This window comes from Rhinolophus sinicus, linkage group LG03 (assembly GCF_036562045.2).
Source record: "Rhinolophus sinicus isolate RSC01 linkage group LG03, ASM3656204v1, whole genome shotgun sequence".
NCBI classification, from domain to species: Eukaryota; Metazoa; Chordata; class Mammalia; order Chiroptera; family Rhinolophidae; genus Rhinolophus; species Rhinolophus sinicus.
Genome location: NC_133753.1, coordinates 57,464,454 through 57,482,231, shown reverse-complemented (window position 1 = coordinate 57,482,231; position 17,778 = coordinate 57,464,454). Strand labels below are relative to the sequence as shown.

Sequence of the window (17,778 nt, the reverse complement as noted above, 5' to 3'; positions counted from 1 at the left end):
AGATCTTGAAGATTTTCTCCTATGTTTTTCTCTAAAAACTTTATAGTTTTATGTTTTACATTTGAATTCAATTTGTTTAAAAATTACAGGGCTATTCAAATTATCTGTTTCATATTGGATGAGTTGTGATAGTTTGTTTTTCAATGAAGTGGTCCATTTCATCCATGTTGCTAAATTTATGTGTATAGCGTTGTTTGTAGTATTTCCTTATCCTTCTGATGTCTACAGGCTCTGTCGTAATATCCTGTTTCATTCATTATTTTGTTAATTTGTGTCTTCTCTTTTTTTCTTTTTCAGTCTTCCTAAAGGCTTGTCAATTTTATTGATGTTTTCAAAGAACCAGCTCTTTGTTTCATTGATTGACTCTATTGTTTTTCTGTTTTCAAGTTCATTGTTTTCTGCTCCTTTTCATGTCCTTCCTTCTGCTAGCTTTGGATTTATTTTGCTATTTTCTAGGTTCTTGAGATGGGAGATTAGATTTTTAATGAGACTTCTTCTCTTTTCAAGTGTATGCATTTATTGCTATAAATTTTCCTCTCAGCACAATTGTAGCTTCTGCCCAAGCCAGGGATAGGATTACAGAGGCCAGAATATTTGAATGGCTCAATATGACAACAATTTGGGAGGCAGTGGTTAAATGATGAGTTCTTTTGTCAGGCTGCCAAGTTGAGTCCTGGCTTCACTCTATAGAAGTTTGGGACAAATCACTTACTCTTTCTAAGAGTTGGTTTTCTTACTGTACAATGGGGCTTATTTAGTACCTACTTCAGGAATAAATGATAAATTTCATCTAAAAAACAGTTATGGTATCTTTAAAATGTAAGCATTCAATAAATATTTTTATGCCTGACAAATTGACTCCACTGAAACAGAACCACACTATGAACTAAATTCTAAATTAACATCAATGTCAAAACTGCATCACACTCCATTTCTCTTCTCTTTCTATGTCTTCATTTGACCCAGTTCCAAAAGGCTGCCTTTTAAAGTAACATTGGTCCTTCTTTCCTCAGTAGATCTTGATCACTACTCCTTTCACTTTTCTTAGAGAATCACTTGAAATTAAAAATGAACAAATCCAGAAAGAACCCTTCTAAAGAATTTCAGTGACGAGTCTCTGTGTAGAATTATTCACATACACGTGTTTGGCTCACTGTTTCTGAAAGAAAATATATTTAAGAGAAAAGATAAGAGTTTTCAAAAGATCTGCAAAGTAATTAGCAAATTGGCCTTGCAATTTAGACTCCTACTTCTGTCAAGAAAATAAAATGAAGACCAAAGTTTATATTTTAATCTTATTTCTAAAGGTATTACTCTTAAATAAATTTAAAACCAAACTCATTAATTATCCTAACGTTAATAACTTACCCATCGAGCTCAGCAGTTTCAATATAACACAGGCCATGTGGCTCACTGCTTGATAGGAGAAGCAGATCAGCCTATTTTAAAATATCAGGATAAAGAATATTTATAAGGGAAGATTGGTTAGAAGCTTTCTATGTTGTATCACCCCTCCACTAGTAATGATCCAGGAGAACCTTAGGGAAAAAGTGAAAGAGGTAAAATCCTATTCCACCTCTCTGTCATATACCCTGGACCAAATCCTTCCTCTACTTACCTGCTCCTGTTCTGCTCACACTTGACAATCAAAGTATAAGTTAGGGCAGTGGATGTCATAAAAATAAATTTATTTTTGCAAGAAATATATAAAATTCTATTTTCTTGCTTTGATAATTACTAATAGAAAATATAAAACTTTCCCAAATAAATAAGACAAATGGAAATATTTAATATGCACATATTTTAATTCCTTTGTATTATCAGCTAAGAGCAGGGGGCAGGCAAAGAAGATGGGGAAAGACAGATGTGAAGTCGGAGGAACTTGAAAACAATAGAAAAAAATAAGACAGACAAGGAAATTTTTAAAAGAGAAAAAGGATAAAAGAAAAACAAAACATATAGTTTAGAAAAAAGAAAAAGGTGATGTGTAAGGAAAAGAGAAAATAAAGCAGGGACTGAGCAAGAGGGCAAGAGAGAATAGGAAATGTGGTAAAAGACAGTGAAAAAACATTGAGAGACTGAGTAGTTGGTCTCTCACAGAGATAAGTCATTTTATGTAGCTGTCCATTTGAGCATTGGAAATGACCTATCACAATTCAGTTTTAGAATTCTGGTAGCTTTCTATATTGGGAAGCTGTCATTTTATTTCAAATTTCAAATTTTATTTTAAAATAAGGGTTTTGCTTCCACATCTGGTTATTGTAAATAATGCTACAATATTATTTGTATAGGGGTACATATATCTTTTTGAATTAGTGTTCAGTGTTTTTGTTTTCTTTGGATAAATGCCCAGAAGTAGAATTGCTGATTCATCAATAGATAAATGGATAAAGAAGATGTGATACACACACACACACACACACACACACACACACACTCATACACACACAATGGAATACTATTCAGCAATAAAAAAAGAATGAAATCTCACCATTTGTGACAATATGGATGGACCTACAGAGTATTATGCTAAGTGAAATAAGTCAGACAGAGAAAGACAAATACCATATGATTTCACTTATACGTGGATTGGAATATAAAACAAAATGAATAAACAAAACAAAACAAAAACAGACTCATAGATACAGAGAACAAACTGATGGTGCCAGACAGGAGGGGAATGAAGAGATGGGTGAAAAAACTGAAAGGGGAAAAGAAGTACAAACTTCTAGTTATAAAATAAATGTCACAGGGATATAATGTATAGCACAGGGACTATAATCAATAATATCTTAATAACTTTTTTCAGTGACAGATGCTTACTAGACATATTGTGGTGATCACATTACAAGGTATATAAATATAGAATCACTATGTTATACACCTGAAACTCATATAATATTGTACGTCAACTATACTTTAATAAAAAATAAAGAATAATAAATAAAATAAGGGTTTTTATGAAATTCTGAAGATTTGAATGTCTAAAAAGAATTGACTAAAATTTTAGCAATATATTTTGACACATTAGCCCAACAATTTTCTGCCTATATCTGAATGTACAATTGGCATTCCAAATCTGTGAAATTTTCTTACCTTTGTTTTTTAAAATATTAGAATTGCACCATTCTTAAATTCTGAAACCTAAATTTAAAATCAATCCACTCCGTTCAGTGTCTCAAGCTTTTAAATTTCCAAGTCAAAAATAGAGGGTCTGTATGTGTGTATGCATGTTTTGTCTAAATTGTGATAAAACCGAGTTTTAGAAGAAAAGAAACTCTGGGTACAAATAGGCATCTTTATACTTCATACCTATTTTCAGTTACAGATGATTACAATGAGAGGATTTTGGATTTTGTTTAAAATGATCCTTTGAAGCTCAAGGAAGGAGAGGCATCGACCCAAAGAGCATGAAGCACTATTGCTATCATATTCATTGAAATTTAAATATGAGAAATAAGACCAAGGTGAATTTTCAAAAATATTTTTTCCATTTAAAGCGAAGATGGGTCATTTTGGCTCAAGAATGGCATATACTCTTCACATATTCCCTCTAGAGTGGGTATGCTTCAGTTACATTGTGATGTCAGAAAAAAACTTCTGCCTCAACAGGTTCTGTGACTCTTCCTCTATAGATGAGGAAGAGCCTTGATAACACAAACCTATTCATTCCTTAGGGAAGGGAAAGCAAGATTTTTGGAACTCACAGGTGGGCCAGGCAGACATCATTAATTCCAACCAGAACCATTTTCTTTAGACCTCCATTTGTACTTTCTTCTCTCAGTTATTGGTGTCTTTTCCCATGCCCTGCCAGGAGAGACTCAACTATGTCTCCCAAGAATGAAGCAGTGTTTCCCAAAACAGTGCCTTTTCCTCCACCTTCCACAGCAACAAAAAAAGCCCAAGCATCTGCCTTATGGATATCTGAAACAAATACTCCAATCAGAGGAAAATTGAAAAGAATCCACTGAACTTCTTTCATTCCTCAGAGCCAACGACATGGCCCTGACAGGTTTCTTACACATCATTAATGTTTGTTGAATTAAAGAATAAATGAAGGAAAACCTCAAGCAATGATAATACCTAAAAGCCTTACAATTCTTTAAGGGTTTACAAAACACTTTTGCATAATTGTGTCACTATTTTTTCAGCCACCCTGTGTGGGGGCAATACCGGACCCTTTGCATGAACAAGAAACCTGGAAAGGTCATCTCTGGCCCCACAAGCATGAGATGAGCTAAATTAATTCATGTAAAGTCCATAAGCTTTACAAAGTCATGGTGAGAGCTTCCTCACAGCTAATTAAGAAACCCAAGGCTCCAAGAGACTTAACACCACACTCATGGCCACACAGAGCTTAAAGGGCAGAGCTGGAACTAGAATTCAGAACTCTGATCCCCAAATATATACTCTTTCCTCTGGTTGACTGCAAAATCACTGGACTACAACTACGAAAAACAGAAAGCATTTTGCTTTGTTTTGATTTGCTTTCTTGGTGTTCACAAACCAAAATTACAATACTGAAAGAATATCACGATAGTGGCTCCATAACCTCAAGGGAAGATGCATTTGTAGAATTTGTTGGAACACCTTATTTGGATGGCCTTTTATTTTTGTAAGCTATTCTTACACTTGGAGTCCTTTATCTTCTTTATCATCTATAATATTATCTTACTTTTCTGTAGTCCAAAAATACAAATCCAAAATAGCTCACGCAATATGAATAGACTTAGAGGGAAATATGTTGATATGGAGAAAAATCAGAATAAAGTCTTAAAAATGTGTAAGATTATAAGTAATATTTTTATTTAAAATTTAAATTTCACATCCCAAAAACACAAGTTGAGTACTAATATGTACTAGATATAGCATTATTTTTGTTTTTTTATAATTAAATTTATTTGAGAAAGTAAAGTAAAAAATAGTGAAAAAGAAGAGCAGGAATGGAGGAAAATAATAATGGCCATCATAATCATCTACTCATGGATATGCCCTTTTTTTGGTTAAAAAAAATCCCTGCCCATATATTTCACCCCCACAAATTAGTAATTGTTTATAAACACTGGCCATTTACTTTTTTCCATGTAGAAAGTAGTGTGCTCCACCTCTATAATTCAGCAAGAAGCTCTCACTTCGATACAGTTCAGACAAATGTTTAAAAAAACCTTTCTCTGAAAGTTCCCGACTTTCTACTTCTCACATGTTTTTTTTTAAAGGAGGATTTATTTACAGAAATTATAATACAACAAGTAACTCTGACTTGAAGCGATAAAACTGAAAATAATGAAGAGGGAAATTAGAGCACAAAATGCCCTCTCTACAAAGATGTCCAAGAAAGATGCTGATAAAAACTAGATGAGATACCCTGATGTATCAAGAGAGAGCCAAAGCCTGTCCTTGTCAGGACTAGAGTTTAGGTCAAATTAATCTTTCTAGCCCTTTCATTTTATATACAAAACAAAATCTCATAAACAGCATTTTATTATTTCAAAACAATCAATAGAAATTTTCTGATTGCAATTATTCAGAAAGGAGCATAAGTTTTCTCCTTCTCTAGCTTATCTTTTCTTCAAATATCCTGCAAATTAACAGAATTAATTCCATTATTGAGGGATAGTATTCCAATTACATGGGAACAAACTGTTTCTAAAGTACTCTGGAGCATTTCAAAAGCTCTTATTTGCATCAAACTTTGGAAAATCTTTTGTATCTATTAATTTAAATAAAATCCCAAAGGAGATAGACAAGGTGATAATCACTCAGTCTTATCTGAGTTACCACATTATTGAAAGTAATTAATCAATATATCTTTTAAAACATTTTATAATTGAGACATTTAATTAAAACATTTTATATATTTTACAAATAAATCCTGGTATTCCCTCCTTAATTACTCTGAACCAGTATAGATTTACTAAATTTTCAAATGTAAATATTGCAGTACATGTGCTATTTTAGTCTGATAAATTCTTTAAACAATATTAAGTACTCACAGCAACAAATTGGTTATTTTCTAGTTTAACGATGTCTCCCACTTTGACATTCATCCATTTTTCATTCTGCAGTCTAAGAAAAAAAACAAAATTATTTTTTTTCAGGAACAGAGAAGAATCAAGGGAATGTATTCACAATGGACCATCATATTAATAAGACAAAAGAAGCAGATAACACTTTTCTAGAATGCTAAATTCAAAGGCCCTTACATAACAAAATCTTTTACCTAAGTGATGTGGGAACTAAGACCCAGAGAACTCAAGTGATTTGCCCAAGGGTACCCAGCACATTAATAGCATCCTTGGGGCTAAACTCAAGATGGCTGACTCTTAGCTGTGATCTTTCCACCACTCCATGGTGTCAGCTTTACATAGCAGCTATTATCTCTTGCTTGCGTTTCCTCAGCCAGAACATTAAATCCACTCATTGACGTTCTTTGCAAACTCTATTATTAATAAATGTAGAAACAACTTTGCCATTATGTCAAAAGTCTGTTTAACTGAAGGCAAGAAGTGAGGAAGCGGGCAGAGGCAAGGGAGAGTGGTTCGGGGCAATAGCTAAAATGCAATGAAGAGGAAAAGAATAAATTTTGGAAAGGGCAAGAACAACAAGGAGTGATAAAAGAAGCCTTGGAAGATGTAATGAAAATGACCAACTACAAATCCTCCAGAGCCCTATGGCTCAGGACGGATTTAGTGGCATTCTAATGGCTGGGTCCAGCAGCTCAGAATCAAGAAGGACACTGCCAAGAAGCTGTGCTGCTTTCTTTGACATTCATGTATACAGTGGAGTTCTGAGTCTACCCTTCATAAAGGGGTTTATGATGAAAAGCTTATTGTATCTAGTTGGTTGGGGCCCTAGTGGCAAGTTAGGAAGGCAGGCCATCTGAAAACAGACCACCTGTGGCAGTATAACGTGATGTTAATCATCCCTTCTGCTATTCTCTAAACCAGCTTTGTTTTCCGAGTGGGAAGCCTGCATCACACATCTTTTTCAGTGATTCCCTTTTAGGAGAGAAAACCAGATGAGCAGGGCCGATTCCCCAACAAGTTAAGGTGGGCAGGTTAATTTCATTATGGAGTTTTAAAAAACAACCTAATTTACTTGTTTTATAGGCTTGAAAACAGTTTTAAATATTTATACAACTGTGAAATATGCCTCACACTATCAACCCTGCTGGGTCATTTGGCTTAAACACTCAAAAAATTTTTCTTTAATATGGGTCCAAGTACATGTTGTTCTGGAAAGTTTTCAACTGCAGCATTTTCATCTCTAGCCAGAACTCAATAATTTTTCCAAAGCCATACTTTTCTGCACTTTATCTAGTTCAACGACAACAGGAGAACCTAGGAAGCCTTCTAAATCTCATTTTATTTATGTTTACAGGTATGGATTATGTGCTGGTTTGTTTCCTCTGGGGTACCTCCTTTGGAGTGCTAGCGACATTTCTCAGGGGACAGTATCTCAGATAAAAGCTGATGTGAAGGGACTGAGATGGAGACCATGTCTTTATTTATGGAAATTTCACTGCTACTGAATTGCCCTGAAGTGCATCTCTTTCAAGAAGAAGCTGAGATGATATTAAGTTTCATTTCCAAACTCTTCTTCCTCCTACCTGTACACTGTAAGCTCCAGGAAGGACCGCATCCTACCTCCTCCATCCAAATTGAAAATCAACCACGGGAAAAAGGGAACACAGGAGCTCTTACACATTTCAAAATGCACCCTTGACAGTTACGTTTGCACAGAAAAGTGATAATAACAAGTCTTTGGGGGAACAAACAAAAACCTGAATTTTCCTACTTAAATTCTCTTTAACTTCTTTTTCTCCAGTTCCGTATCCTATCTCGCCCTGTAAAACCAAAGCATTTGGAAAGGTGTTTTTAAAGGTGTGATGGTTTCCATGGGAATTACTTGAATTAACTGCTACACTTGGGAAAATATAATACTAGAAAAACATCTCTTCAAGAAAAAATTTGCAAAACCCCAGAGCATGCAAAGAATCCCTGATAGGAACAACCTGATATGGCAAACATGAAGTCCTACCAGAACCATAGAGAGGAGTGATGAGCCAAGCAAAATACCTTTCCTTGTACCAAATCCTCATGCCCATTCCCCTCCTAGCCACCTGTACCCCTACATGTATTTTAACCTCTAATTCCTAACTTATTTAATATTTCCAAAAGCAGAAAAATACTCAAATAATTCATTTGACCATGCTTTGTTAAGATCTGACCATTAATCTGCTCATATTATTCAATAGGCCAAGAAAGCAGAAAATACCTATAACCATATATGAGCACGGGCTCCCTTGCTTTATCTCACTCTAACCCTCTTTCTTTTTCTCTCTTGCCATCTGCTTGCTCTCTTCCCAGAACATATTCCTAGCAGTCTCTCCAAGCTTCTCTTCTCAAAAGGCCCTTTTGTTATTCCAGACATCTTCCAACACCAGCTCTACTCTTGGTCACCTATACTCCTTTCCACCTGTCGTAATGGAAAACTCTCCCTTAAAAATAAGTTCTCCACATATTTTGCCTCCAAAGTCTTATGATTAACAAACTATATTTGAGATCTTTGAAAACTTTCCAATATGTGTACCGTGTTTCCCTGAAAATAAGACCTAACCAGAAAGTAAGCCCTAGTAGAGTTTTCAGGATGACATCCCCTGAACATAAGCCCTAATGCATCTTTTGGAGCACAACTTAATATAAGACCCGGTCTTATTTTCGGGGAAACATGGTACATACAAATTCCATGGGATGCTATATCACTTGTGTGGACTACGGGCCATGGAGAACTTTTACCAACCAAAAATACAGGCTGACACAAATTTTTTCTGAGCTTGAAACAAAATATAGCTTGTGAAGGTATACAACCATTGGAGAAATGTCCTCAAAAGAAATATTATTCAAAACTAATTAACAATCTGGCAAGAAACAGCAAGGAATATATCCCTTAGATGTTGACCCTGACCATAGCACTATTTAACTACTTCATCAATAAGCTACACAATGAACACACAGACACATCTGTTGTATTTGTGGTGCATCCTACCAAGTAGAGAACATAACCACTATGAAGTAAGACGACGATAGAAAGCCATCATATGACTTGAAGAAGTTACCCAAAACTGAATGAAGAGTAAAAGGAAGGAGTACAAAATAAATTATTGTAGAGAGGAGGAAGTAACACTCTACAGGTGTGATTAGTTTTGAAGAAATAGGGCCTGGAGATATTGGTAAACTATAAGGGTGTGTGATACCTTGGTTAATACCCTTATTTGAATATATACCTATAGAATAATCAATGTGTATAATACAACCGGAGCAGAGATTTTTTTTTTAAATGTCAGTTCCTCTTCTATCTTACCAGGCAATTATAACTGCACTTAACAAGAACTTCAGAGAAGTATTTCAAAGAACACAAAGGGTCATAGCTAAGAAGTAGCCAAACTTCCTGAACAAATATAAACTAACAAAGACCTGTAAATAAATGCAGGTCTTAGATTTAAATAGATTTAAATCATCTATATTTTAAATTCCACCATATTGCTTGTCCTGTCCACTACTATTGCCACTGATGACACATAAAAGACACACCAGCAGGACTGCAGAGGCAGACAGGAAAATTTACTTTAAAGCTCATCTTCAGAATATTTCTAGACTTCTTCTAAGATTTTAGTCTGTATAGTAATTGCATTTAGTCATCATCCTGAAACAATGAAAACAGGCACTCCCTGGCCCTCCATGTGTGGTGCAGCTGTTCTCAGGGCTCGGCGAGTGTTTAAAGCAAGTTTGCATCATCGCTCTGTGAGGGAGACACAGGACGGCCTCCTGGGCTGTAACAATGACACTTAGCTACAAAGACTTGGCACAAACAAACTTCGCTTTTACCTTTTTCTGGGAAAGCCCTTCTGCTCTAGTGGAGATTCCTGCGATAAATGACTATTCTGAAAGCAAGTTAATTCACTTAATTGCACTGAATCAAGAACTTCAAAGACTTTAAAATATGCTTATTTCATTTCAGGTTTTGAAACGGACATAATCTAGTTAATGCTTCTTTGAGCCAGGTTTTTCAAAACTAGAATAAGGGGTAATAAGATAGTTTTTACCTTAGTTAACTCAAAAGCCAATCTCTAAATACAAAGCCAAAATTCAAGAAAAGAACTCATAAAATGTAAATTCCAAAGGCACCATAAAACATATGGAGTTTAACTGCCATGGAATAGCGACTAGAATTACTGAGAGGAAAAAATTTTTTAAATACACTCATTAACTATGGGCATACCTCGGAGATATTGTGAGTTTGGTTCCAGACCATCACAAGAAAGAGAATATCACAGTAAAACGAGTTGTATTCTTTTTGCTGGTAGCAGGTCTTACCTTCCATTTGTGAAAAAATGCAACATCTGTGGAGCGCAATAAAGCAAAGCACAATGAAATGACGTATGCCTGTATAATATCTACTCTCAAAACATCAGAATATCTGAGCTCTGAGAAAAGGTGGTAAGACATAGCAACTGTGTCTAATAATTGTTGATAAATTGGTCTGAATCTGCTTCTTCCTGATGAGGCGTCGCATCGTAAGAGATGCTAGGCTTTGCTGAGAAACTTCTTGAGAACATGCAAGTCTGAGAGTGAGATAGCACGTACCAGGCTCCCTGTCACTGAACTATTGGCTCAGAGGCTAGAAATCAAGGATTTACCTTGAGCAAAACACCAAGCCCATTGCTGAAGTTTTAAGGGATGGAAGGGGAGTTTGCAATGGGCTCCTCAAGGCTCCTGCCATCCTTTCTATACTCTAATGCTCCTGATTTTCCATTAGCAACATAGATTCCTGAAAAGAGGATTTCCTCAAAAGCTACAATAGACCTGCTGGGGTATTAGAAAGAGAAGATAATAAGTAGGTCAATATCACTGACCTCCCCTGATCAATCAATCAATTCACATACAATGAGTGTGGTTTCCTCTTTAATCTCAAGTCTGTGTCAGGTCTATAACATAACAAAAGTATTCTTCTGCTCATACAAACATTGTTTTATTCACCATTGTAATCTCAGGACCTAGAATAATGCCTAGCTCATAGTAGGCATGCAATAAATATTTGTTGAATGAATGATAAATTAATTAATAAATATAAAATAATTATAAGAATTATAGCAACCAACATTTATTTAGTGCTCACTGTATTCCAGGAACTGTGCTGATCCCCTCGTGTATAGGATTGCCACATAAAATAAGTGACACCCAATGAAATCTAAATTTTAGATAAACAACAAACAAATTTTAGTATAAGTATATCCCATGCACTATTTGGGACATACTTATACTAAAAAATTATCACTGTTTATATGAATTTCAAATTTAACTGTACATCCTATATTTTAATTTGCTATACCTGACAACGCTATTCATGTGTTTTATCTCATTTAATCCTTACAACAATCCTATAGGACAGTCATAGGCTATCACTCCCATTTTATAGACTAGAAAACTAAGATGGAGAAATTGAGATATTTGGTGTATTTTGCAACCTCTATCAAAAGTTTAAATGCCTACACTTTGATGGAGATATTCTGCTTTAAAGAACTGATCACACAGGTGCTCGAAGATGGACATACAGAATGTTTATTGCAGTATTATTGGTAATAGCACTCTATTACAAACCATCAATGCCCACCAATAAAGATTAGACAGATGTATCGTGGTAAAACTATTCAGTCATGGCTCATCTACTCAGTGGAATACAATGTAGCCACTAAAAAAAAATAAGATAGGTCTATATGTCCTGATATGCAATATTCTCTAAGTTACAGTATTAGGTTGAAACATGCACATGCAGAGCACAGCATATGCTTGGTAAAATTCTAATGGTGTTTTGAAGCAAAGATACACCTACACACATCTCTGTTTCTACATGCATAGAAAAGTTTTTGAAAGATACACAAGAAACTGTTCAGTGGTTGCCACAAGAGGAAGGAAGTGAAGTGGGACGGAAGAGAGATTTTGTTTCAGTATATACTGTTTTGTACAGTTTCAATTATATTCAGTGCATGAATTTTTGGCATTATATATAGATATTTTAAAGGCCAACTGAGGAGGGAAAATAGAAGAAAACTCTTCTAAGGTCACATGTAAATGGCAGAGCTGGGACTGGAACCTGAGTCTACAAATCCCATGTTCTTAATAAATCTATATTTATTGTTATCTTTTGCTTTATTTTCTATGATACTTATGTATTGCCTATTTAGAAAAAGAATGGATCCTAAGGAACTAAAGCGATTTGATCACAGCAATAGTGCACACTCTCAGTGTTTAAAACTAGCCGATCTAAAGACAATTTGCAGTCATGGTCCCATGAAACAAATGTTCAGTGGACAGCAGCAGTTTCTGGTTCTTTTCAATCCCACTGCTGTCAGAGCCACACTAGAGTAAGACGTGCAGCCTGGCTCTAATCCTCTAACAGACTGGTGAACAGAATCTCATTACATTGAGAATAGCATAATACTCATATCTTTGGAATCTATTTATTTTGAAGAATTCAGATGTTTCCCTCTCTTTCCCCCCTTCTTAATAGCACAATGCTTATGCTGAGGCAGAATCACACAGGGAGGTCTGTGGTCGGCTGCTGAAGATGCTCTTGTACCAATATTGCCAGCGGAAAAGGGTGGGAAGAAGCGGAGATGATAAAAGATGTAATCCCACAGCATGGATAATTTAGTTAAATAATTTGCTGAGCAATAGTAATCAATCTTAGAGCTGTCTTGCTTAACTTATTTAAATCCTTATAGATCCTATTGTGCATTTCTAGGAGGCAAACACACACACACACACACATACACACACACACACACACACACACACACAATGTAGCCTTCTTATTTTAAAAACAGAATGACTAATTCATTTACTAATTTTTACCTGAACTGAAAAAGCCTACTGAGTATTGTATAGAAAATATATTCTCTTTCATCGTTTCCCTAAACTGAAACCCTTCTCCTGAATCAGTCTCTTAAGATCCTTTGCCTTCTGTAAATTCTTAGTAGAATGCCATTAATAGGAGGCTAATCAATGATGAGACCACAAGGAAATCAGAAGAAAATCATTTCAAAGGAAGACTGTTACACCTACTCTCATATGAATGCGGAAGGAAATACCTTAGATTGTGGAGAAAACAGTTATTTAGGTCTATGTTGGATTCCTGAGTAGCAGTTTCAGAGGGAAGTCTGTGTATAGGAAGTTTATTGGCCAGTTCTCTTAAAATGAAGCCTGTAGGGGAGTGAAGGAAACACAGTTGGGCAGAGGGAGGAAGTGGGCTATTGCAGTCACAACAAAGGCTCAGCCAGTCCCTGGGGAGCTCTGGAGATGAAACAGGCCTTCAGAGCTGGATGGAGGGAGCAAGACCTGATACCTTGGCATGTTCAGCCATTGGGTGCAGTCCGACTCCAGCAGGCAGGGGTGATGAGCAAAACAGTTCTTCTCAGACAAGGGCAACTCCCTGAGAGGGCTGACAAGGGAGGGTTGTATGTAGGCAGCACTTCTGGCAGCTGGGGAAGTACATTCTGCCTTCTGGAAGGGAGAAGTGGGTGGGACAGCAGAGTATCCCCCACAAACTGAGAGCCCACTTCCCAATTTTGCTGCGAACATGTTCATGTAATCAGCTTAGACTTGAAAAGGAATATTCTATTTCACTTTTCTCTAGTTCCAATTTCAATTCTATAAAATCAATAGGAACAGCTGCCATGAGTCTTTGTATGCCTCCCCTCCGTTTTAACACTTTTGGGGGGAAATCTGTAAAACTTTGAGTCATCCAATTTACTCCTTTTTCCAATTATTAGTAAATGAAGTTAGAAGGTAATTTTTCAGTAGTTTTCCATTAAAAAAATATATGCTTTACAGATAACTATTGGCTACCCAAATGTCCTAAGAGTGTCTATAGGGAAAAAGAAAAATCACTGTTTCTAAAATATTCCTTAGAGAAAGAACATGTTTTGATGAAAAAATGCTCAAGTAAACACCTTAGCCTAAGTAGATCAACCATTCCCTTCATCTAAGTCACCTCACTTTATTTTGAGAAGAGAATAGTTCTTACCCAGACCAGTAGTGAATAACAACTTCTCTATTTGAAAAACACCCCAAAAGAAGATAGCTCCCAGTAGAGGAGAATCAAACCTGAATACCTTGGTTCCAGGATTAATTATATTTATCCTGGATATATTGTGTTTTCCCATTGCCTCTAGTGACATTATTAATCAATTTTCCTATATAGGGCCAGGTTATGAGAGAACCAAATGTCTATTAAGCCAGAAAAAAATATTAGTTGCTTAATGTGCCAAATAATAAGTGTCATACCAGCATAGACAATGCAAAGGCATCTCTCGGTTGTATGATTTGATTTGCTCTGGGTAGAGAACCTAGTTTTCTGGAAATAACATTCCAGATTTTAGAGCACAAAATATAACCACAAGAGATCACTGGAAGATCACGAGTTTATTTATTTACTAGATTTGCAGTCATATTAAGTCCTAAACTCTTTTTAAGAAAAATGTAAAATATTGCTTTAAAATAGGTTGCAATGGGTTATCATTTTGAGTTCCTCTGAAACAGAACATCATGTAGGTAGAATTCTTAATTAAATCATCACCCACTGGCATGTGAAGTCCCTTTCATCAATAGTTCAAGACCACCATACACACAAAATAGGCACTCTGAGCCAGGCACTGTGCTGAGTGTCAGAGCTCCAAGTGCAGTTGGATACATACTGTGGTTATCAAGGAACCCAGAAACTAATGGGAAAATATAAATCTGGTTCTTCAACAACCCTAATTAAATCATCTTTGCCTTCTGATACCTGGAGCATATGGATATTCTTCCAGTCAGCAATGAAGAATACCTGTACTTCCGGACAATGACTTCAGTGTTAGATTGTTTGCCATACAGCTGTCATCAGAAGCCCAGTGAGAAAACCAATAGACCAGAGAAATTGTCTAATAAAGGATATATTAACTTTCATTCCTCAAAATATTCTCTGCTTTGTCCCCTTATACAATGAGCTCATCAGAAAACTATATGCCTGGACTATATTACTCTGGTCCCTGTAGACTTGACTTCTCAGAATCATGACTTAACATTGCGCCAACAGACTTCAATCAGGATTTACTTGTGGTCATAAGTAAACTATCTCTGCTTTCTGAGGCTTCAATCATTATGTCATTCATGTTTCTCTCAAGACCAGTATAAATCTTATTGCTCGCAATTATTAGAATACTTCCTTTCAATGAGCCATCAGTTTTGTACCCTAGACACGTTCATTATGAGTAGAAACAAAGTTCAATGTAGTATTTCAAATTCATGAATGAAAAATCTTAATGGATTATTTAAACAAAAACTCAATGAATTAAACAAAAACTTTATAGTAAAGAGTCTGTCCTTTGAGGATGACATTGTAGGGACAATCTTGATACATGCAGAAACAAAGTACTGTTCAGAATGGACCAGAAGTTGGAATCATTTTTTTAAAAGTCATTACATTCTTAAAGAGAACAATCCTGACCTCCTATTTATGACAAAAATGGTGCCACATAGTAGAAGAGTCCATGTCATTAGAATCAGAAAACTTGGACTTGGATCCAAGCTCACCCAGTCAGCCATTAGACGCCAGCAAGAAGTTAACCAAAATTGGAAATCCCCACTTTGACCTACATTAATTGGCTTATGCCAACCTCTCAGAATACCTCTTCATTCATAAGACTAAGGTCTTTAAAATGGGGTAAACCCACCTAACATTTAAACCCCTATCTATCATGACCTCTGTGAATTTCACATAAGATAAATTTATGAAAGTAGTTTGTAAACTATAAAATAATGTATACTTTAAAGTATTGTGACTATCTTTATTGTTATAAAGTACTTCATTATAAGGATAGTACATTCTGATTTTTATTTCTAGTCTTCAAAAGAGCTATTTATTTCTTTTCAGTATCTCAACTTCTTGACCGCCCATGCTTTCTCCAATCACGATTTTGTCTTCATCCTTCCAACTGCAACATCTCTTCATGTTGCTCAGTCCAAGGGTCAGATCTCAGTCTTCGCTTTACTCAAAACAGTTAGCTACTCCCTCAAACATTTTCTTTGTCCTAAATCCAAAGCACCACATTCCTTTGGTTTTCTTCTTACTTCATTTTTCACTCCTTCTCAAATCCTTAGCTAGCCTTTTCTCTTCTTTCCTTCTTCAAACCTCAGAGTGCCTCAGAGCTCCTGTCTTCACTATGTAGAAGGACTCTCACCATAGGTGGTCAGATGGTTTTCAAATATATTTTTTTAGACGAGACATCTTCCCTAAGTTTCAACTGCGCATTGTACATCTCTACAGAACGACTAATACCACAATAGAACACTGGACTCCCAGTCCAGGCAAAAAAATAACCACCACCACAATAATATGCTCCTTCCCTAGTTTTCGCCATCTTGGAACCTCAGCCAAGAACCACTCCTGATTTCTCTCTTCACAAACACCCATTACAGCAGCATACCTATTGGCTCTTCCTTCAAAATACATTTCAATCTTTGAGTATTAGATGTTATTAAGGGAGTACTGCTACTTTATTGGGTATGATAATGGTATTATTGATAAATACATTTTAAGTTCTTATCTGTTCAGGACAAACACTAAAGCGTCTACTGATAATGTGGTATGACATACAGAATTTGCTTTTAAAATACCCTAGACAATAAAAAGTGAGGATGGATACAAAAATATCAGGAAGTTGATGGTGGCTACAGCTGGGTATTACATAAATAAAAGTTCACTGTATCATTCTATTTTCATGTGTTTGGAAACCCATAATAAGATATATTCCTGCATCTCATCTCCTACATTACCACCACCAAGCATATGGCATCGTCACCTCACCTGGACAACAGTAGGAAACAAACTGTCATTCTAATTCTGTTCTTGCCTCTTTGTACTGTCCACTGTCCACACAGCAGCCAGATAAATCTTTTTTGTCATTCCATGTCATTCTCTGGCTTAAAACCCTCCAATAGCTTTTCATTACATTTAGTATAAATGTGTAATTCCCCACTATGACCTACAAGAATTGGCTCTCTCCTCCCTCAGAATTCCTCTTTATCACAACACTCTAACCACAGTTGACAACTTACTGTCAAGTTCATTTCCTCTTTGGAGCTTTTATACTTATTGTTCCTTTAATCCCAGATCTTGGCATGGCTAGCTCCCTCTCAACTTAAATCTCATCTCCTCAAGGGACCTTGACCACCCTACTTAAAATCATTTCCCCACCTCCCATCCCATTGATCTCTATCTTAATATCCTATTTTATTTTCTTTGGTGCACTTAGAGGTGCCTGAAATTATAGTATTTTTATTGTCTGTCTTCCCCACTAGAGAGTAGGCTCCTAAGGCAGGATTTGTCTGCCCTGCTTATTTCTGTATCCCCAGTATGTAGGACAGTGCCTGACACATATTAGGTGCACAGTCCATATTTGTTGAATGAATATTTAACTGGACTAATTATTATATGGTTACTCATTCTGCATGCTTAACATATTTAGCTCTAGGGTGGAAATGAGTAAAAATTCCACATAACTACACCTGCTGGGAAAGCCCTAAGAAAGTATAGCTGAGATAACCGCAAAGTGTGAAAAAAGGGTACAGACAGCATGGATCATTGCAGGGCAAATCCTAACAGTGTAGAGAATAAAAGCATAATTCATTTTCCTCAGTGTGTACTGATGACTTACATTTCACATGGCTATAAGGCCAG

At 36.0% G+C, this 17,778-nt stretch overlaps 1 protein-coding gene across 7 annotated transcripts in view; it reads right to left on the bottom strand.

Annotated features, from left to right (window-relative positions):
* Positions 1-17,778, bottom strand: part of ATP8B4 (ATPase phospholipid transporting 8B4 (putative)) — a 197,608-nt gene that overhangs the window by 107,993 nt on the left and 71,837 nt on the right. For all 7 annotated transcript variants that reach the window (XM_074327762.1, XM_074327761.1, XM_074327760.1 and 4 more), the window contains 2 exons: positions 5,994-6,066; positions 1,369-1,439 (listed from right to left, as the gene is read on the bottom strand). In XM_074327762.1, the coding sequence (XP_074183863.1) occupies positions 1,369-1,439; positions 5,994-6,066 (144 nt within the window). The remainder of the gene's footprint in view (positions 1-1,368; positions 1,440-5,993; positions 6,067-17,778) is intronic.